Source organism: Bos indicus x Bos taurus, chromosome 26 (genome assembly GCF_003369695.1).
Source record: "Bos indicus x Bos taurus breed Angus x Brahman F1 hybrid chromosome 26, Bos_hybrid_MaternalHap_v2.0, whole genome shotgun sequence".
Classification (NCBI taxonomy): Eukaryota; Metazoa; Chordata; class Mammalia; order Artiodactyla; family Bovidae; genus Bos; species Bos indicus x Bos taurus.
Genome location: NC_040101.1, coordinates 45813849 through 45835782, shown reverse-complemented (window position 1 = coordinate 45835782; position 21934 = coordinate 45813849). Strand labels below are relative to the sequence as shown.

Sequence of the window (21934 nt, the reverse complement as noted above, 5' to 3'; positions counted from 1 at the left end):
TAATTGCTTCTTGGCAGGAAAACAATGACAAACCTAGACAGCATGTTGAAAAGCAAAGGTATTACTCTGCTGATAAAGGTTTATATAGTCAAGGCTATGGTCTTCCCAGTGGTCGTGCCTGGTTGTGTACTCACTGTACAGTTGGACTGTAAACAAGGCAGAATGCCAAATAATTGATGCCTTTAAACTGTGGTGCTGGAGAAGACTCCTGAAAGTCCCTTGGACAGTAAGGGGATCGAACTAGTCAATCTTAAGGGAGATCAACCCTGAATATTCACTGGCAGGACTGATGCTGAAGCTGAAGCTCCAGTATTTTGGTCATGTGATGCAAACTGACAACTCATTGGAAAAGACCCTGATGCTTGGAAAGATCGAGGGCAGTAGGGGAGAAGAGGGCATCAGAGGATGAGATGGCTGAACAGCATCACCAATGCAAGGAACATGAACTTGGGCAAACTCTGGGAGATGGTGGGGACAGGTAGGCCTGGCGTGCTGCAGTCCATGGCGTCACAAAGAGTCAGACACAACTGCGTGACTGAACAACAACACTTGTGTATAATATACACGCAGGACAGTACATTTTTTAATGTCTGGGTAATAAAAGAGCACATGTTCTGGAGCCTGTGTTTAATTGGGACCAAGATATTAATGTCTCTTTGTTTTATTAGAGACATATTTTAAAATTGGATATGTAAAATTTTTTCATATTTAAAAATTGGAATGATACTGTAACTACCTGATACAATGATTTATAGAATTACATCAGTGTCAATTCCTGTGTGTATGCGTTTGTTAAGTACTTTCAGTTCTGTTCAACTCTTTGCAACCCTATGGACTGTAGCCCACTGGGCTCCTCTGTCCATGGGATTCTCCTGGCAAGAATACTAGAGTGAGTTGCCAAGCCCTCCTCCAGGGGAATCTTCCTGACCCAGGGAACGAACCCATGTCTCTTCAATCTCCTATGTTGGCAGGCGGGTTCTTTACCTGGGAAGCCCATTAATTCTTGTACTTTTGAGCGAAATAGTAAAACATGTATTGTAAGCAGAGAATAAATGCTATTATTTTTCTTCCATTTTTCTAAATAAGAACATAGAAGGGAGTCTAAATATTACATGGAAGAATGGATTCATAAACAGTGTTAAATTAGCTTCTTTCAGCCCCATCTGAAGTTTTTATGTATTGTCATTGTTTTAGTCACTAAGTCGTGTCCAGCTGTTTGTGATCTAGCGGACTATAGTCCACCAGGCTTCTCTGTCTGTGGTATTTCCCAGACAAGAATCCTGGAGTTGGTTGCTATTTGCTCCTCCAGGGGATCTTCAAGACCCAGAGATCAGATCTGTGTCTCTTGCATTGGCAGGTGTATTCTCTACCAGTGAGCCACCAGGGAAGCCTGAGTTTGTATGTGTATACCTCTTTATCTACACAAAGTTGGCTAATGCAGGCATGATTCTGTATTTGGTGATCTCATGGAATGAATTATTCTAACTGTCCATGTCCCAGATTCTTAATGACAATGAATAAAGGATCTCTTAGGATTTATAAACCCTAAAAGCTTAGTTTTCCATTTTCCTGAGTGTTCTTAAATAACCCAGGTTTTTTAAAAATTTACAAAACCACATTTATTTTATGCTTTTGTAAAAGTCAAGAAAACAAATGCAAAACCAACAATAGTCGAAGTCACTTAGGCTTGTATAACATCTAAGTAAGCAACTATTCTGTCATTCCCAATCTGTCCCAACATGTATAACAGAGATGACGTAGTTAGAAATACCATTTGTGCTTAAATTGGAAACCGCTATGTCTTTGCATAGTAGGAAAGAAAAATGTTAATTTGATTATAGAAATGTTAACGAGTAAAAGCCAAATGAATTCTATTTTTGCCTTTCAGGTGTCTGTGGTCAATCAGCTGGATATGCAAGTCATTGTTTCTAACGTGCCCCCTACTCTAGTGGAAAAAAAGATAGAAGACCTTACAGAGTAAGGCTTTTTCTTTACTTACATATTTGTTTTCATATGGCTACAGTTTTTTTCTGAACTAGGTCATTTTGATCATTACAATGTTCAGACTAAACATACATTTTTAAAATACCTTCTCAAAATTAAACTTAAGTTATTCTTTTATTGAAACAGGTAACTTCATTTGAAGTTGTAATGATCTAAGATTCTTCAAATAAGAATGAAAATTAGATGTGAGATCTTATTATTCAGAATGTTTTGACTGATGGGTCAACATAAATTCAAAATACTGTACATAAGAAATAAGCATAACTATTTGAGTATATATCCTGATTTTGTGGCTCCAGAGTCTTCAAAAAGCTCATTATCTCAGCAATCTAGCTAGTCCAGGAAATGCTATTATTTCTCAGAATGATGTGTCTAAATGGCTAAAGCTTATTCTTTTATAATTTTTAAAGAATGTCAATTCTTTCATATTTTCATTCTAAAATACATATCATGTCCCTCTGCCTTTTTAACAGTGTATACTCTACATGGCTGAATATGTTAGTGTTGTCTCAAAACTGTGATTATGAATTCACAGTTTCCTAATATTCTAAATATTATCAAGGAATATTAACATGTCTTTACTATTTCACCTTTAACTACCCTAACCTAGCCTGTATCATTTAATAACTTTACAGTGATACTTATTAGTTATTCCTTGTCTTCTATTGAATTCAACTTGACAGATGTCATTTACTGTCAATTTGCCTCTTTCAAGTAAAACATCTTATATTTCTGTGTTGCCAGAAGAAACTATAGATGGTCAGATAGTTAACCTGCTACTAACTATGTGTCAAATAAAATACAATAGGCACTGGATTAAGACATGAGTGACTCTCCGATAATAAAAGCATATGTGGTCTGCAAGAATTACTTCCTGGTGCTTCACAAAATTTAACCTTTTTTTGCCACATAAAACATCCTATGAAAGAGGTGATTATCAACACTTAAGCATGGAATAGCGATTAGAGAGTATCTTGTTTGCTTCTGTAAAAGTGGTTTATATATGCTTAACTTTTACTAAATAGTAGTTGATTACACCTGTTTTTTTTTTGTTTCTTTTTTTAAATTTTATTTTATTTTTAAACTTTACATAATTGTATTAGTTTTGCCAAATATCAAAATGAATCCACCACAGGTATGCATGTGTTCCCCATCCTGAACCCTCCTCCCTCCTCCCTCCCCGTACCATCCCTCTGGGTCGTCCCAGTGCACTAGCCCCAAGCATCCAGTATCGTGCATCGAACCTGGACTGGCATCTCGTTTCTTACATGATATTTTACATGTTTCAATGCCATTCTCCCAAATCATCCCACCCTCTCCCTCTCCCACAGAGTCCATAAGACTGATCTATACATCAGTGTCTCTTTTGCTGTCTCGTACACCAGGTTATTGTTACCATCTTTCTAAATTCCATATATATGCATTAGTATACTGTATTGGTTTTTCTTCTGGCTTACTTCACTCTGTATAATAGGCTCCAGTTTCATTCACCTCATTAGAACTGATTCAAATGTATTCTTTTTAATGGCTGAGTAATACTCCATTGTGTATATATACCATAGCTTTCTTATCCATTCATCTGCTGATGGACATCTAGGTTGCTTCCATGTCCTGGCTATTATAAACAGTGCTGCGATGAACATTGGGGTACACGTGTCTCTTTCCCTTCTGGTTTCCTCAGTGTGTATGCCCAGCAATGGGATTGCTGAATCATAAGGCAGTTCTATTTCCAGTTTTTTAAGGAATCTCCACACTGTTCTCCATAGTGGCTGTACTAGTTTGCATTCCCACCAACAGTGTAAGAGGGTTCCCTTTTCTCCACACCCTCTCAAGCATTTATTATTTGTAGACTTTTGGATCGCAGCCATTCTGACTGGGATTACACCTGTTTTAATGTCATCTATCGGAACAGGCTTTTTCTGATTACCATGCAAAAGAGATGACACTCTTTTCAACCCTTGCTTTTGTTCAAAGCATATTTAATATTTATATTATATATCAATTTAACATAAGCTTTATAAAGATAGGAAATCTGCCTTTCACTACTATAATTCCAGTTATATAGTAAGTATTTGATGCATTTTCCTGAATGAAAGTTTTGTGATCCCATGGACACAGGAGCCTGCCAGGCTACAGTCCAAAGGGTCGCAAAGAGTCGGGCATGACTGAGTGACTAAGCACATAAGTAAACCTAAATTTACTAGTGCAGTAAGCATAGCAGTTGCTTGCCAGATTCCCTTTTACAGGATGTCTTTTCTTGTTTGTTTTCTACAATCTGTGTTAATTTAGAGATTTTTAAGGACAAAAATTTTGGATCCCTTTTTAAAAAGAGACTTTTTCCAGGGATGTTTTATGTCATTGTAAAATAGAGCAGAAGATAAAGAGAATGCCCATATACTTCTTCTTCCACCTGCCTCATACATAGCTCCCCTCACTATCCATATCTTACACCATAGTGTATTTGTTACAATAAATAAACTTATGTTGACACATCATAATCGTCTCAAATCCATAGTCTACATAGTGTTCACTCTTGGTTGTATATCCTGTGGTTTGGACTACTGTATCTATCATTGTAATATCATACAGAATAGATTCACTACTCTAAAAAACCCTCCATGCTCCAGCTATTCAAACCTTTCCCACTAACCCCCAGAAATCAGTGCTCATTTTACTGTCTCCATAGTTATATCTTTTCCAGAAGATCATACCCTTGGAATCATATAGTTTATAGTCATTATGATTCCTCTCGAAATCAACTTTAGTAGACAGAAGATGGAAGTAGCGATAGACTGTTAGATCTGATTCAGCACCATGAAGCCCCAAATGCTCCATGTCCCAGGGCAGGGGGTGAGATAATGGAGGGCATAATGAAAGCATACACATAGACGAAGTAGACAGCAGAGTGCCAACTTGGCACTTAAAAATAGGAATTTATTATTCCAATGATCAGACTAACCAATATATATGTTTCCTGTAGGTATTCCTAGATAAGTCAGATCACCTTCAAAGCCATCTTCTGTATTTCCTGAGACATCCCTACCTTAAGATAGGAAAACAAACTCCATATGATCATCACTTTTATTTTTCTCCTTTGTATGTGCTTTCAGTCTCTGAGCTGTGTCTGACTCTTGAGACCCAAGGCTTTAGCCCGTCAGGCTCCTCCTCTCCATGGGATTTTTCAGGCAAGAATACGGGAGGGTTGCCATTTCCTCCTCCAAGGGATCTTACTGACCCAGGAATCAAACTCACTTCTCCTGCATTGCAGGTGGATTCTTTACTGCTGAGCCACTAGGGAAGTGGCCAGATCATACTCCAAAGTGTTCCTGATACACACAAAATCAGCACAAATTGAAAGAGTAGATCAAAGAAAAATGTAATGATCTAATAAATTCATTTCACGATTGGGAAGATTTTTCATAAGATATCAATGTCCTTTGATAACTAAGAGTATGATGCCTGGAAAATAGAGTGTTCAAAGAGTAAATCTTAGTTGCTATAGGAATGATAATAATTACTTCCCACTTTCTTGTAACTGGCTTAAATAGCTCTACTAATTTTTTTTCTTTTATTACTTTGTTTTTTAATGCTTATAGAAGTAACCAAATGATCTTTTGCAATGAAACACATATCTTTTTAATTATATTAATACACTCGGCAAATTCTCCCATAATGGGAATCTGTGCCCCTTATGAGTGGCCTCGCATGTTTGTGTTTTGAAGCATCTTAGATTGATGTTAGCATTTATCTCTTTGTGAGCATTGTTTTTCTGTTACAAATTCTTGAGATTAAGGCATAGGAGAAATAGCTGTGAGGGTAAGGTTAAGGAGATCTTATTATAACATACAAATGATTGGCAATAGTGTCTAAAGAAGCTAAAAATTGTTTGCATTTTGTGTCTTCCTCCTTGCTCTTTTTACTTCACCATGAAGCTCGTATAAATAAAAGATGCTTGGGATTCTAAAATTTAAATGGTAAGAATATGTGGAAATGGCATTTTCAAAAATATAGATAAAATAATTTAGAAATATTGTGTTATAATATAAATCAGAATTGGTAACTTAGGTCTGAGAGTTGGTCAAATGCTTCTTATTTTCTAAATACAATATGAAAATTCAGTGAAATTAAGACTTTATTGATGTAGTTATTGCTTTGGTGTGGAGGAGCCTAATAGTTCATGAAAAATTTACAGAGCATCTGAAATGAGTCTGTGTAATTAATCTATAGCTCCTGGAATAGAGCTTACAAAACATACTTTAGAAATCTAGCCAAAATGTGTATTTCTGGGATAAGAATTATAAAATCACTTCAGAAGAAAATCTAGGAAACAATAAAAAATAAAAGCCAGCACTTATATAGTCTTATATCTGCATAACACTTAGAGTTGAGGGGAAAAGTGGAGTTGAAAGGTAAATCAATAAACACATTATTGTTGATCATTTTTATCTACATTTTGCTCTAGAGTTGGGAAGCTCAGGGAATTTTCTATAAAGGGATATATTAAAAGTTTACTAATAATAAATTAAATATAATATTTGTACTTTTAATGATATTTAAATTTTGCTGTTTCATTAAATTAATTTTGTTATTAAAATATTTAAATGTTAAAAATAATTAGTATTCATCATAGCAAAATCCTTTTGTAAATAACACTTTATTTTCAAGAGCAGGTAAGGCTGGTTTAGTTAATGGGCTCTAAATTAGTGAATCCTAATTTGGAGCATTATATTTTGTAAAGAGAAAAAGTTACAATGCTTGTTTTTTTCTATTCTAACTCCTATAAGAAAACACTTTAAAGAAAATCTTGGGTGAAATTCCCAGTTGATAAATTAGCAGTTTTTCCTAGGAAGGCTCTTCCTTTTCAATTGACAGGATCTAGGCTTAAGCCCTGGTCCTCTAGTGGTTAGGAATTCTTAGACCAGGAAATTAAACTTTTTGATTCCTAGCATCCATATCTTGGGGCTTCCCTGGTGGCCCAGTGGTAGAGAATCTGCCTGCCAATGTAGGAGATGCTGGTTCAGTCCCTGAGTTGGGAAGATCCTGTGGAGAAGAAAATGGCAACCCACTTCAGTATTCTTGCCTGGGAAATTCCATGGACAGAGGAGCCTGGAGGGTTACAGTCCATGTCATTGCAAAAGTGTCCGACATGAGTTAGTGACTGAGTATGCATCCATATCCTGAAGCTGGCAATTTAGTCATTAAATAAAGAGCAGTTCTTAGTTGTAAGCACTGAAGATTTAACAGTCAGATCAGATCAGATCAGTCGCTCAGTCGTGTCCGACTCTTTGCGACCCCATGAACCGCAGCACGCCAGGCCTCCCTGTCCATCACCAACTCCCGGAGTTCACCCAGAGCATACTGGGCACCCACTGACCTGGAGAGTTTCTCTTTCAGTATCCTATCATTTTGCCTTTTCATATTGTTCATGGGGTTCTCAAGGCAAGAATACTGAAGTGGTTTGCCATTCCCTTCTCCAGAAGATTTAACAATGAACTTAAGCAAAGTCCTTGTTCCCATGAAAATTACATTCTGTTGGGGAAAAACAGCAAATAGGATAAGAATAATAAATAATACACAATTTGATGTCAAGCAGTAATAACTATAATAAAAATAAGTAAAACTAACAATATATATTATGAAACAGATGTATTATTTCATATAGAATGATTGAGGAAAACCTTTCTAATAAGCAGAAATATAGCAAAAACCTAAGAGAAGTGAGGGAGAAAGTCATTTGTCTGTGGTGATGTGGGGAGTCAGGAGTAGAGAAAGTTATTCCAGAGAGAGGACACTACATATATGGAAATCCAGAGTTAAGAATATATTTGTCATATCAAGATATAGATGTCAATGTAGGAAATGAGTTATACAGGATCTCATAGGCCACCTGGATGATTTTAACATTTTACTTTGTGTAAAATAGAAAGTCCTGGGCTTCCCAGATGGAGCTAGTGGTAAGGAACCTGCCTGCCAGCTCAGGAGAGGTAAGAAATTTGAGTTTGATCCCTGGGTCTGGAAGATCCCCTGGAGGAGGATATGGCAACCCATTCCAGTATTCTTGCCTGGAGAATGCTACGGACAGAGGAGCCCGATGGGCTATGTCACAAGGAGTCAGACATAACTGAAGCAAACTTAGCATGCACACATGCATAGTAGATACTAGTTACATGTGGTTATCAAGGACATGAAAAGTGACAAGTCCAAATGAGAGGTGCTGCAAGTATAAAATACACACCAGATTTCAAAGACTTAATACCAAAAGAAGTCAAATATCTCCTTAATGTTTTTGTATGGATTATATATGAAATGATCATTTTGGATATATACAGCTAAATAAATATATTAAATTCACCTCACCATTTTTATCTTTAATTTTTTAATGTGGCTACAGAAAATTTGAATTTATATGTGTAACTTGTACTGTATTTCTTTTGGGCATTTTGCTTTAAATGTTATGCACAGAGAAATAACATTGTAGCTTTAAGTTTTAAAAGGTTGTTGAGTGGGAAATCAGGAGACTAGTTAAGAGTCTAGAGGAATCCTCCAGGAGAGGGATCAATGTGGCTTGAAATTGATGGTAGGTATGGAGACAGGGAGGAGTTAAGGATATAATTTTTGAAGATACAACCTACAGAATTTGTTATAAATTGGACATATGAGAAAAAGTAAGAAACAATAATGACTCCTAGGTGTTGGGTCTGAGCAAACAAAGCCAAATAATATTTGTCATACTTGAACACTGAAAAATTTGATAAAAATTATACATTCAAAAGTAATGGTATTGTGTTCTTGGAAAGGATTGACTTTATATGGCAATACTTGATTCATATCAATAAAGGCCCTGGATGTCAGTCCTCTCTCACCATCGTGATACTAATTTCCCAAGTTAGTAATGGGACTAGAGCCATGAAATTAAAAGACGCATACTCCTTGGAAGAAAAGTTATGACCAACCTAGATAGCATATTCAAAAGCAGAGACATTACTTTGCCAACAAAGGTCCGTCTAGTCAAGGCTATGGTTTTTCCAGTGGTCAGGAATGGATGTGAAAGTTGGACTGTGAAGAAAGCTGAGCACCAAAGAATTGATGCTTTTGAACTGTGGTGTTGGAGAAGACTCTTGAGAGTCCCTTGGACTGCAAGGAGATCCAACCAGTCCATTCTAAAGGAGATCAGCTCTGGGATTTCTTTGGAAGGAATGATGCTAAAGTGGAAACTCCAGTAGTTTGGCCACCTCATGCGAAGAGTTGACTCATTGGAAACGATTCTGATGCTGGCGGGGATTGGGGGCAGGAGGAAAAGGGGACGACAGAGGATGAGATGGCTGGATGGCATCACCGACTCGATGGACACGAGTTTGAGTGAGCTCCGGGAGATGGTGATGGACAGGGAGGCCTAGGGTGCTTCTGTTCATGGGTCGCAAAGAGTCGGACATGACTGAGTGACTGAACTGAACTGAAATGAAAGCTCCATTATCTGTTCCCCACAGTCACATTTTTAGCTCTACATTAAGATTTTTTTTTAATTTATCTCATTTATTTCATGTGAACTGAGTGCATTGTAAATATCAGGTATGGTGCTATCCAATCAAACCAATGAAAATATGTTAAAAAATATAGGCTGGGATGTATGAAATATTTTATTGTATTGAAAGTTTATAGTTGTAGAGTTTTTCTTATCTACTATGTTCTAAATTGAATTGCTATAAATATCTCCAATCACATGCCAATTTTGTTCAAGTATTCTTAACACAAAGATGAAGTTGAAGAGGTTATCAACAGAGAATGACTATAAATGATCTAATTTTATCAGATTATCAAGCATAGATATTTCAATAGCAAAACTTTTGAAAATAATGTTTTCTGTAATAGGCATCTAATAGCTGTAAAATAAATTGAAGCCAGTCATAAAAATAAAACATAAACTCAATATAAAATGAAATCCATTTTTTTAATATTCTAAGTATATTTCATGATTCCTTTAAAAAATTATAAATGTAATTTGGTTTTATTCAGTCTAGGTGATTCATTGTTATGACACAAAAGGGATTCACCTGCTATTTTTCTAAAATACTTAGTTTGGGGCTTTATTTTCACAGAGAAAGAAGTAACTTCCTGTCTTTCCTAGCGGAAATACTCATTTTTCAACTCATTATGTTACAAGAACTTTTAGTATTTTACAAAATTAAGATAGCCCAGAATACAGTTTGACTTGTACAAAACAATATGTGATGTTGTTACTTATGTACTTTGAAGAAATAACCAAAGCAAATTATTTTTCGGACTTTTCTAGTAGCTCAGATGGTAAAGAATCTGCCTGCATTGTGGGAGACAGGGTTCAGTCTCTGGGTGGGGAAGACTCCCTGGAAAACGGAATGGCAACCCACTCTAGTATTGTTGCCTGGAGAATTACATGAACAGAGGAGCCTGGTGGGCTATAGTGGATGGAGTCACAAAGAGTCTTTTCAACTAGATTTTACTTTTTCTTTAGATTCTACTGTATTTTGATTCAGTGGAGTCATATATGTTGATGTGTTTGCTTTCAATAGGTTTATTCATATTTTAATGTCCGTACTCACCACTGATTGATTAACACATTTCTGAATGCTTATAGTCAAAACTACCAGTTTCTCTTGGGAGAGAGAAAAAAGTATTGACGGATAATAAATGAGTGTTATAAATTTATATTGTCATCTGATATATATGATATAGAAAAATGTAAATACATGATTGTGTCCCTCTTCCATTTTTCTTAGCAACATACAAACATATAAAAGAATGCTACATTTAGATTGTATATTTTGTCAGATTCAATATATTTGCTCCTATATATTGTTTTGCTTTTTTCCCCCCAGAAACAATGAAAACAAAGCAAAAAAAAACAAATAAACAATGCTTTTTTAGAATTCCACTGAGGACATTTTAATTTTAAAATAATGTTTGATATATTTGAGCAACTGCTATTGTTTGCAAAGAGAGATAAGTAGAATCTTAACTGAAAATGAATTGAAATATTCATTTAAAAAAAACCTGTTTTTTATTTTTAGGGCTGATAGAGATGGTTTTACATTTTTTTGTTTACCCTGTAAGGGGAATACAAACATTAAAAAATAAAGCAGTGTTGGAGCAAATATTCTACCTAAGAAAAGAGCAAGCTTAAAGCATAGGCAGAGCTACATTGTGGGAAATAAAAATAAATTTAATTCATAAAAGACAATTTTAATGAAGGTACCATAATATTGACTGTAATGTTTTTATTTAACTTATTATTTGTGCTATATATTTTAGAAGAATTTGAATAAATATTTTAAAGCAAACGATAGAGGGAAAAAAAGTAAAGTGTTATAATCTCTGTTTACTTTTCCCAAATATCATATCATTCAGTTTATTTTTCAGAGTTTTTTCTGGCACCAAGTAGAAAATAACTCAAAAGCAGTTGCAAGATGAAAATAATATCATGATATTATGATTCCATTAAAAACATGAATCACAGCTGCTTTATAAAGATTTCCAAGATACATAGTGGGCATTTTTTTTCCTTTCAAAATACTTATTTCTCTCATATTCTTTTGTTTTATGGTCCAGAAGTTTTGACAAATAGAACAGCTTATTATCTCTTATAATTATTTCCAGGCCATGGTACAAGATAAATATATTGTGTTCTTGTACAGCCACTCAATTCAGATACCTGATCAGCAATGATCGGTGCCTTTATTCTCTTAATCATCTTTGTAGTTCTTCTCTTAACTTTTTCTAACTTTTATACAATTTACCTTTCTGTGCTGCTGTTTTACTAGCTCGTGGAATAAATTCAATCACGTGTTTAGATAAGAAAATTCCATTTGTATCAGCAGCAACACAAACTATTTTATTAATAATTTCACTTATATCTAAGTTGTAATAGAGGTTACGTTTATTTTTTTTTTAATGTTTAACTTTATACAAGGAGAATTTAGACAGTTTATAATGATTCATACAGTGAAACAAGGTAAAAACCATTAAGTAAGCCAGAAACTGAACATGGCAAACGGAATAGAAAGACATTGTGGAAAGAATGAAAATAAGACTGGTAATAAAGAGGCCAAAACATCCTGCAGAGACACTACAAAATAGGAAACAAACTTGGTGTTCATCATTTTAAGGCCAAAGTGAAAGAAGCACACAAAAAATTGGGAAAAAATGTGAATCAGTTAAAACATTAAGAAAAAACAAACAACAAATCACTTCCATTGGAAATGCAGAACTATTTCAGAGTGAAATGCAGGATTGGAGGAAGGATTTTATCCTGTGGAACATCTTAGAGAAGGTATCTCATAATGTCATTAACAAAATGTTCTACGGAACCTGGAATATTGCTGAGGATATGGTCTGGGGAAACTCTCTACAAGTCTGTTTTATGAGAGAAAATTAGTTTAGAATATTAGGAAAGCTGCATATCCCTCTGGCCATCTGCAATGCCTATTGATTCTTTTAGCCAGGCTTTTGAAAAAATATTGACAGGTACCTGGAGTGGAGCTCCCTATGTTGCTAGTTAAATATAAAACATATTTATTCAACAAAAGGCTAAGTAGGGTTTGAAATCATGAAATCTGAGGAGTTTTTACAACCACCACAACATATAGCTCACATTTGTGGCAGGTTTTTTATTTGTTGGGCTTTGTGCACTTAATTGGGTGTTATCTAAATAATGTCTCATAGAGGCCTTTGAGGTAGAAATCATTATTTTCCCCTTTGCAGAGAAGAGTTTCCTATAACTTTGAGAGGCTCAGTAATTTTCACAAACATACAGATGCCAGTGGTGGAAATTTAATTAGAATCTACATCTATGAGCTAACAGCAGGTTGGGTTCCTAACCACTCCCTCTGCACAATGCTTCTTAGAAGGCAGACCTATTTAGAAACCCAATCTATTTTGGGGGGTGGGTGGGTGGAGGAGGAGTGAGCTGCTCTAACACAAGGCCAGAAAAACCCATCAAATGGTAATTTTACTGTGGGTCATTCACACAAATAGGTAACTGAAAAGATGACTGGTGTAACAGTTTAGTGTAAAAAAACAAAAGTTAGCTATAAGTAATTATTTGTTTTAGTTATAAAACGATTTTAGTAAAGCTGCTATACTTATTTTTTTATAACCCAATTTCTGGTGAAATGCACATATAAGATATTGGATAAGTGAGGCTGTAAATGAAAATTTAGGGGAATCGGAGTTGGTGATGGACAGGGAGGCCTGGCGTGCTGTGATTCATGGGATTGCAAAGAGTTGGACACGACTGAGCGACTGAACTGAACTGAACCAAAAATAACTACCTTTGATAATAAATCAGTTAACTGAGCCAGTTGTTCAATATTCTCTTAGTCTGTGATTTAAAAGAAGGTTTCACATAAAAAAGTTTTTCTTTCAACATTTATTATAAGAAGGCTATATAGTTTGCAATGTTTAATTTAAATTAGAAACTAGTTTAAATTTTAAATAATTAGCTATCATGTGGTCGCACAGTAAAATGTTAGTCCCTTGGACTGCAAGGAGATCCAACCAGTCCATCCTAAAGGAGACCAGTCCTGGGTGTTCATTGGAAGGACTGATGCTGAAGCTGAAACTCCAGTACTTTGGCCACCTCATGCAAAGAGTTGACTCATTGGAAAAGACTCTGATGCTGGGAGGGATTGGGGGCAGGAGGAGAAGGGGACGACAGAGGATGAGATGGCTGGATGGCATCACTGACTCGATGAACCTGAGTCTGAGTGAACTCCGGGAGTTGGTGATGGACAGGGAGGCCTGGCATGCTGTGATTCATGGGGTCGCAAAGAGTCGGACATGACTGAGAAACTGAACTGAACTGAATTAACTGATACATATATTTAGATATAAACATATGTGAACATATAATACTGTATTAACATATTTCTTTATAGAAACTTTGAAACTTTGTCTAAAGATCATGTAATAACCTATTACTAAATATTATGAGTATGCTACTGATCTTTTAAACTGAAGTAAAACAATAAACCCTAAATGTAAATTTAATTTTTTAAAGTATTATAATTATTATACCAATTCATTCACACTGTATTTAATTCTTCACAGATCAGACAGTTTGTTGTTTTGAAAAATGTTGCCATAATTAAATACCATACTGCCAAATGTTTGATTATACTACTTATATTTTCAATTGATGTATTGCTTCCAAGAATTTAGATTCAGGGCACAATTAACATTACATAAGCATCATCACAGGCATCTCCCTTGATACAGTGTTTGTGTATGACACAGATGTTACAGATTGATAAAGAGTATCAATTGATCAAGAGTATCCTTTTCTCTCTCTCCCTGTATGTACATATGCACACACACACACACACACACATATATTATAGAACTTATTTTATTAAAGTTAGACTTCCCTGATAGCTCAGTTGGTAAAGAATCTGCCTACAATGAAGGGGCTGCTGCTAAGTTGCTTCAGTTGTGTCTGACTCTGTTCAACCCCATAGACAGCAGCCCACCAGGCTCCCCCATCCCTGGGATTCTCCAGGTAAGAACACTGGAGTGGGTTGCCATTTCCTTCTCCAATGCATGAAAGTGAAAAGTGAAAGTGAAGTCGTTCAGTCGTATCTGACACCTAGCGACCTCATGGACTGCAGCCTACCAGGCTCCTCCGTCCATGGGATTTTCCAGGCAACAGTACCAGAGTGGGGTGCCATTGCCTTCTCCGACAGTGTAAGGGACCCCAGTTCAATTCCTCGGTTGGGAAGATCCCCTGGAGAAGGGATAGGCTACCCAGTATTCTTGGACTTCCCTTGTGGCTCAGCTGGTAAAGAATCCACCTGCAATGCGGGAGACCTGGGTTTGATCCCTAGTTTGGGAAGATCCCCTGGAGAACCGAAAGGCTACCAACTACAGTATTCTGGCCTGGAGACTGTATAGTCCATGGGGTGGCAAAGAGTTGGACACAACTGAACGACTTTCACTTTCACTCCACTTTCACTTTAAGCAAAAGTTTAATAATTAAAGCCTTCAAAGTCATAATATCATAAATTGACAGTGACCTAGGGCATGCAAATACTTATACTGGTAAAATTTCTTGATGGAATTATGAACTGTAAATCCACATGACATTTTATTTCAAAATGTATGTGTGAACTGGCTTAATAAATTAATAAAATAATAAGGGCAATGTAAACATTAGCTTTAATTTATACTTGCCAATTCAAAGTAAGTACTTAGAGAGTTACATTTAAAAAAAATGAGGTTAAAAAAATTGGAAGCAACCCTTTATCTATGTACATATGAAGATGAAGGTCTAAAAATTCATTATTATGAATATCATACATATATATATATATGTATATGTGTAAAGTAATGTAATATATATATATATATAGCATAGGCAGATATTGTAGAAATGCTTAGGTATATGGACACAGATGATACATAGAAAGATTGATTTTTACAAAAGATGTTTGTATTCTAAAATACTTAAATTTAGTTTTAATGTATTTATCAGAAAAAGGTTAAAAAAAAGACTTCAGATCTGAACTTATTTAGCTTTATCCCAAAACATCTCTAAATGTTTAAGGAAAAAAATCTTGATGATGAGAGAAAAAGAAAAGAATGAAGAGTAAGAGAGTAAGAGTAAGAGTAAGAGAAACTTCAACTATGCTCTTCTACACCAGTTTAAAAGTAAACAAGACACTTCATTTACATTGATGATGTCCTCTGGTGTGTACACCACAGACTTGTGCTCAGTGGTACAGCCATTTCCTCCAGAGTTTCATATCCTGCTTCTCTTTTAACAGGGCAAACCAAGCACATACCAGACTCTGAAGGCAATATATTTTTTTAATAGAGGAGAAAACAGGTCAATTTTGGCATCTGAAGTAAAAGTTATTTCCTGGTGCATCAAAATTCTTTAGAATATATTATTCCTCATTACCCCCAAATGCTTCACAGCTTGGACTCTATTTGTCATGTTTAGTTATTAAAATTAATTAATTTACATATAAATGTCTATATTTAATAATCTGCATTCTAGAGTTAATCTTCAAGGATTAATAATATTAAGTTTTTAATAAGAAAAAGAACATTAAGGAAATTGTCTTTATTTGGCTATAAGTTATACTTTCAATTAAAATCATTATCCAATTAGAAAAAAAAATGTGCTTTACAGAAAATTACCTATGGATTACTGTTCTTTCCTTTCTATTGAATATTACTAATTCTGTACTAAATGATATATCTTTTAGTTATTTGGTGGCTCAGTTGGTAGTCTGCTTGCAATGCAGGAGATCCAGGTTCGATCCCTGGGTGGGGAAGATGCCCTGGAGAAGGAAATGGCAACCTACTCCAGTATTCTTGCCTGGAGAATTCCATGGACAGAGGAGTCTGGTGGGCTACAGTCCATGGAGTCACAAAGAATGGGACAGGACTTGATAACTAACAGTTTCACTTTCACTTTAGTTATTTGTATTCACCTAAATAGCCTCTGAGGATTTTATTATAATCTGATAAATCAGGGAAAGCAAAATATCTACATTCTTCCACTGCTATAGTTTTCTAAGTGTCTTTATACTCTGAGGGAAAGAAGTATCTGACTCTTGCACCTTGGTATATAGCTATTATGGCATTTATCGCAAAATCTGGTGAAAGGTGTAATTTATAACACCAAGCATATGAACTCAAGAGTTCTAAGACCCCATGGCTCCTATAAAGCACAGACAGCTTTATTTGTACAACATAGTTGGCATTTCTCATGAGCCATATAAGAGCTCAATTGGTATCATAAATTTTAAGTCTAGACTTAAAGAGGACATGGTTGATGACCTCTTTCTACCTTATTCAGCTTCTAGCATCATTGGGAGTTAAATGTTCTAAATACATGGAGAATTTTTTTCAAGAGTTAGTATTAACTGCTGCTGCTGCTGCTGCTATGTCGCTTCAGTTGTGTCCAACTCTGTGCGACCCCATAGACGGCAGCCCACCAGGCTCCCCCATCCCTGGGATTCTCCAGGCAAGAACACTGGAGTGGGGTGCCATTTCCCTCTCCAACGCATAAAAGTGAAAAGTGAAGGTGAAGTCACTCAGTCGTGTCCAACTCTTCATGCCCCCATGGACTGCAGCCTACCAGGCTCCTCCATCCATGAGATTCTCCAGGCAAGAGTACTGGAGTGGGTTGCCATCGCCTTCTCCATAGTATTCACTAAGCATTAGCAAAAACCAGGCTGTCATCATTTTTCATTTACTAAATATCATTTCAAGATGAGGGTGATTTTTTCCCCCAGTGAATCTGTCAGAATGTCATGTTTGTGCTTTGTTTGATTTATAGGATTTTGGATCGCTATGTTCAGGAGCAAATTCCTGGTGCCAAGGTTGTGGTGGAGTCCATTGGTGCTCGCCGGCATGGCGATGCCTTTTCTCTAGAAGACTATACCAAGTGTGACTTGACTGTCTATGCAATCGACCCCCAAACCAACAGAGCCATTGACAGAAATGAGCTTTTTAAGTGAGTACTTAATATTACCCATAAATAATCCTAATTTAAGGCTACAAGTACTGATTTATTTATTTTTTCTACATTTTCTTTTTTTAATATAAATTTATTTATTTTAATTGGAGATTAGTTACTTTACATTATTGTATTGGTTTTGCCATACATCAACATGAATCTGCCAAGGGTGTACACGATGTGTTCCCCATCCTGAACCCCCCTCCCACCTCCCTTCCCATACCATACCTCTGGGTCATCCCAGTGCACCAGACCCGGACATCCTGTATCATGCATTGAACCTGGACTGGCATTTCGTTTCACATAGGATACTATACATGTATCAATGTCATTCTCCCAAATCATCCCACCATCTCCCTCTCCCACAGAGTCCATAAGACTATTCTATAGGTCTGTGTCTCTTTTGCTGACTTGCATACTGGGTTACTGTTACAATTTTTCTAAATTCCATACATATGGGTTAGTACACTGTATTGGTGTTTTTCTTTTCGGCTTACTTCACTCTGTATAATAGGCTCCAGTTTCATCCACCTCATTAGAACTTATTCAAAGGTATTCTTTTTAATGGCTGAGTAATACATCCAAGTCTATGCCCCAACCAGTAATGCTGAAGAAGCTGAAGTTGAATGGTTCTATGAAGACCTACAAGACCTTTTAGAACTAAAACCCCCAAAAGATGCCCTTTTCATTATAGGGGACTGGAATGCAAAGTAGGAATTCAAGAAACACCTGGCTGCTGCTGCTGCTAAGTCGCCTCAGTTGTGTCCAACTCTGTGCGACCCCATAGAGGGCAGCCCACTAGGCTCCTCTGTCCCTGGGATTCTCCAGGCAAGAATACTGGAGTGGGTTGCCATTTCCTTCTCCAATGCATGAAAGTGAAAAGTGAAAGTGAAGTTGCTCAGTTGTGCCCGACTCTTAGCGACCCCATGGACTGCAGCCTACAAGGCTCCTCCATCCATGGGCTTTTCCAGGCAAGAGTACTGGAGTGGGATGCCATTGCCTTCTCTGCAAGAAACACCTGGAGTAACAGGCAAATTTGGCCTTGGAATATGGAATGAAGCAGGGCAAAGACTAATAGAGTTTTGCCAAGAGAACTCACAGGTCATAGCAAACACCCTCTTCCAACAGCACAGGAGAAGACTCTACACATGGACATCACCAGATGGTCAACACCAAAATCAGATTGATTCTATTCTTTGCAACCAAAGATGGAGAAGCTCTATACAGTCAGCAGGAACAAGACTGGGAGCTGACTGTGGCTCAGATCATGAACTCTTTATTGCCAAATTCAGACTTAAATTGAAGAAAGTAGGGGAAACCACTAGACCATTCAGATATGACCTAAATCAAATCCCTTATTATACAGTGGAAGTGAGAAATAGATTTAAGGGACTACGTCTGATAGATAGAGTGCCTAATGAACTATGGATGGATGTTCATGACATTGTACATGAGACAAGGATCAAGACCATCCCCATGGAAAAGAAATGCAAAAAAGCAAAATGGCTGTCTGGGGAGGCCTTACAAATAGCTGTGAAAAGAAGAGAAGCAAAAAGCAAAGGAGAAAAGGAAAGATATAAGCATCTGAATGCAGAGTTCCAAAGAATAGCAAGAAGAGATAAGAAAGCCTTCCTCAGCAATCAATGCAAAGAAATAGAGGAAAACAACAGAATGGGAAAGACTAGGGATCTCTTCAAGAAAATTAGAGATACCAAGGGAACATTTCATGCAAAGATGAGCTCGATAAAGGACAGAAATGGTATGGACCTAACAGAAGCAGAAGATATTAAGAAGAGATGGCAAGAATACACAGCCATACAAAAAGATCTTCACGACCCAGATAATCATGATGGTGTGGTCACTGACCTAGAGCCAGACATCCTGGAATGTGAAATGGGCCTTAGAAAGCATCACTATGAACAAAGCTAGTGGAAGTGATGGGATTCCAGTTGAGCTATTTCAAATCCTGGAAGATGATGTTGTGAAAGTGCTGCACTCAATATGCCAGCAAATTTGGAAAACTCAGCAGTGGCCATAGGACTGGAAAAGGTCAGTTTTCATTCCAATCCCAAAGAAAGGCAATGCCAAAGAATGCTCAAACTACCACACAATTGCACTCATCTCACATGCTGGTAAAGTAATGCTCAAAATTCTCCAAGCCAGGTCAGCAATATGTGAACTGTGAACTTCCTGATGTTCAAGCTGGTTTTAGAAAAGGCAGAGGAACCAGAGATCAAATTGCCAACATCTGCTGGATCATGGAAAAAACAGAGAGTTCCAGAAAAACATCTATTTTTGCTTTATTGACTATGCCAAAGCCTTTGACTGTGTGGATCACAATAAACTGTCGAAAATTCTGAAGGAGATGCGAATACCAGACCACCTGACCTGCCTCTTGAGAAACCTATATACAGGTCAGGAAGCAACAGTTAGAACTGAACATGGAACAACAGACTGGTTCCAAATAGGAAAAGGAGTACGTCAAGGCTGTATATTGTCACCCTGCTTATTTAACTTCTATGTAGAGTACATCAAGAGAAACGCTGGGCTGGAAGAACAAGCTGGAATCAAGATTGCCAGGAGAAATATCAACAACTTCAGATATGCAGATGACACCACCCTTATGGCAGAATGTGAAAAAAACCTCTTGATGAAAGTGAAAGAGGAGAGTGAAAAAGTTGGCTTAAAGCTCAACATTCAGAAAACTAAGATCATGGCATCTGGTCCCATCACTTCATGTGAAATAGATGGGGAAACAGTGTCAGACTTTATTTTTTTCGGCTCCAAAATCACTGCAGATGGTGATTGCAGCCATGAAATTAAAAGACGCTTACTCCTTGGAAGGAAAGTTATGACCAACCTAGATAGCATATTCAGAAGCAGAGACATTACTTTACCAACAAAGTTCTGTCTAGTCAAGGCTATGATTTATCCAGTGGTCATGTATGGATTTGAGAGTTGGACTGTGAAGAAAGCTGAGCGCCGAATAACTGATATTTTTGAACTGTGTTGTTGGAAAAGACTCATGAGAGTCCCTTGGACTGCAAGGAGGTCCAACCAGTCCATTCTAAAGGAGATCAGTCCTGGGTGTTCTTTGGAAGGACTGATATTGAAGCTGAAACTCCAATACTTTGGCCACCTCATGCGAAGAGTTGACTCATTGGAAAAGGCTCTGATGGTGGGAGGGATTAAGGGCAGGAGTAGAAGGGGAGGACAGAGGATAAGATGGCTGGATGGCATCACCGACTCAATGGACATGAGTTTGAGTGAACTCCAGGAGCTGGTAATGGACAGGGAGGCCTAGTGTGCTGCAATTCATGGGGTCGCAAAGAATTGGACACAACTGAGCGACTGAACTGAACTGAACTGAATACTCCATTGTGTATATGTACCACAGCTTTCTTATCCATTCATCTGCTGATGGACATCTAGGTTGCTACCATGTCCTGGCTATTATAAACAGTGCTGAGATGAACATTGGGGTACACGTGTCTCTTTCAACTCTGGTTTCTTCATTGTGTATGCCCAGCAGTGGGATTGCTGGGTCATATGGCAGTTGTATTTCCAGGTTTTAAGGAATCTCCACACTGTTCTCCATAGTGGCTGAACTAGTTTGCATTCCCACCAACATTGTAAGAGGGTTCCCTTTTCTCCACACCCTCTCCAGCATTTATTGCTTGTAGACTTTTGGATGGCAGCCATTCTGACTAGCAAGACAATCTCTTTAACAAGTGGTGCTGGGAAAACTGGTCTACCACTTGTAAAAGAATGAAACTAGAACACTTTCTAACACCATATATAAAAATAAACTCAAAATGGATTAAACATCTAAACATAGGACCAGAAACTATAAAACTCCTAGAGGAGAACATAGGCAAAACACTCTCCGACATAAATCACAGCAGGATCCTCTATGACTCAACTCCCAGAATATTGGAAATAAAAGCAAAAATAAACAATTGGGACCTAATTAAAATTAAAAACTTCTGCACAACAAAGGAAACTCTAAGCAAGGTAAAAAGATAGCCTTCAGAATGGGAGAAAATAATAGCAAATGAAGCACTTGACAAAGAATTAATTTCAAAAATATACAAACAACTCCTGCAGCTCAATTCCAGTAAAATAAACGACCAAATCAAAAAATGGGCCAAAGAAATAAACAGATATTTCTCCAGAGAAGACATACAGATGGCTAACAAACTCATGAAAAGATGCTCAACATCACTTATTATCAGAGAAATGCAAATCAAAACCACAATGAGGCTATAAGTACTTTAAGTTTGGTGGTGATTGATGGTTTAGTCACTAAGTCGCGTTTGACTCTTTTGACCCCATGGACTGTAGCTTGCCAGGCTCCTCGGTCCATGGGATTCTCCAGGCAAGAATACTGGAGTGGGTTGCCGTTTCTTTCTCCAGGCTATCTTCCCAACC

The 21934-nt window shown here is 37.0% G+C and overlaps 1 protein-coding gene across 7 annotated transcripts in view; it reads left to right on the top strand.

Moving 5' to 3' along the window:
* Positions 1 to 21934, top strand: part of PCDH15 (protocadherin related 15) — a 1046857-nt gene that overhangs the window by 976711 nt on the left and 48212 nt on the right. For all 7 annotated transcript variants that reach the window (XM_027528919.1, XM_027528921.1, XM_027528918.1 and 4 more), the window contains 2 exons: positions 1889 to 1977; positions 17324 to 17500. In XM_027528919.1, coding sequence (XP_027384720.1) covers positions 1889 to 1977; positions 17324 to 17500 — 266 coding nt within the window. The remainder of the gene's footprint in view (positions 1 to 1888; positions 1978 to 17323; positions 17501 to 21934) is intronic.